The following is a 1,621-nucleotide window of genomic DNA, read 5'->3' on the forward strand; positions in this document are numbered from 1 at the left end:
GTTTCAGTAAAATCGGGATCTTTTGGAACGCCATTGGCGGAATCAAAGGCATAAGTTTTACATACTATTTTTTACTGTCAATATTTAATTACTTCTGCTCCTGAAAAATAAATACCTATCATGTAAGTAACAGGTAAAAGATACCTAAGTACCTATGTACACTAAAATAATTTTAAATGTAAAATTAGATAAAAAGGTACTTGAACAGTATGTAGGTAGGTAAGTACATCATATTATAATCACTACCCCTTTGCAATTATTTCTTCTAATTTCTTGTTGAACCTTTTCATACTAGCCACCTATGAGCACCTTTAAACTTACTCAGTGTTGATTTGTTGATGTCTATACAATGAGTAGTGAATAACATACTATTGTTAATTCATTGGTTTTCATAAGATGAATAGCATGTAGCAAGTCATTGATTCATGAGATGTTATTGGAAATCTGTGGCAAAATCATAATCATCACCTCCATCTCCTCCAGATATGCTGAAGTTAATATTGTCCAATCCTGCACATAGGGTGGTTTGAAGTCGCTCTGGAACAATAAGAGAAATGAACATGTTAGAACTTACATACCTACCTACATGATCTTACAAATTGTCTTGATTTAACTCTACCATTTTATGTTACCCCTGAGATTCGAACTGCAGTCCTTTCGGTTATAAATCCAATGCCTTGGCAAACTACATAATATACTACTGATACAGTTCGTTCTGTATAAAAATTGGTAGAGTAATTCACTCTCAAAAACGGTTATTTTGGATAAATTTTGGTGATAAAAAAGGTCTTTTAAGGGTTTTTTCTTCTTTTTAATAACACAACATTTGTACACATTTGTAATCAACATAAATTCATTTCATTGATATGTGACGTCACGTCAGCATGATTGCTGGTGGCCAATACCGAGAAAGTTAGGGCTGAATGCACAGTCGTTCCTAAATGATGAAGGTTTCCTTTTTCCTTAAGGTATCCATTTTCCCATGTTGTTTATTTTCTTCTGCTTTAATACTAATGGCGTCTGTTTGTCATAGGCCACTTTCGATTTTCCTTAAGGTATCCATTTTCCTATGTTGTTTATTTTCTTCTGCTTTAATACATACTAATGGCGTCTGTTTGTCATAGGCCACTTTCGATTTTTCACCTATCAATTTATTCAAAAAAAGGTTTTTCTGTTACTAACAACTTCATTTTATGATTGATTAATTAATTAAGAAAAAACACGAGAAAAATTAAAATTGCATTGTTCACTTGGTCGGATACACATTGACAGCTCAGAAATGAAAAAAATAATTGCTATATTTTCTTCTCTTCCATTTGGATACTAATCGCGTTCATTTGCTATCGACCAGTTTCGATTGATTTTTAGTTGCTATGGATACAATAGGTATACACTCGAATGCAAAAAATTTAGGACAGTTTACATTTTCATTGAACACTGTTACAGCCATTTCAAAGTCAATCTGTTCCAAATTTTCTGCACGATGGAAATTACTAGCTTCTTAAGGAATTCCGAAAGATTTTAAGTATACGTATCACCTGGATTTGACGGAGGACCAATAGCGTTCCGCGTTACCAGATAAAGGTTGGAAGAAAATGTAAAATTAAAGTTATGTGACCTG

General features: G+C 32.9%; 1 protein-coding gene across 1 annotated transcript in view; it reads right to left on the minus strand.

Annotated features, from left to right (window-relative positions):
• Positions 1-433: 433 nt before the first annotated feature.
• Positions 434-1,621, minus strand: part of LOC103522657 (hepatoma-derived growth factor-related protein 3-like) — a 5,755-nt gene continuing 4,567 nt past the window's right edge. Inside the window, exon 2 of the mRNA XM_008487754.1 lies at positions 434-537. Within this exon, the coding sequence (XP_008485976.1) occupies positions 434-537 (104 nt within the window). The remainder of the gene's footprint in view (positions 538-1,621) is intronic.

The sequence above is a fragment of the Diaphorina citri genome, unplaced genomic scaffold (genome assembly GCF_000475195.1).
Source record: "Diaphorina citri unplaced genomic scaffold, Diaci psyllid genome assembly version 1.1 scaffold10019, whole genome shotgun sequence".
Taxonomy (NCBI): Eukaryota; Metazoa; Arthropoda; class Insecta; order Hemiptera; family Psyllidae; genus Diaphorina; species Diaphorina citri.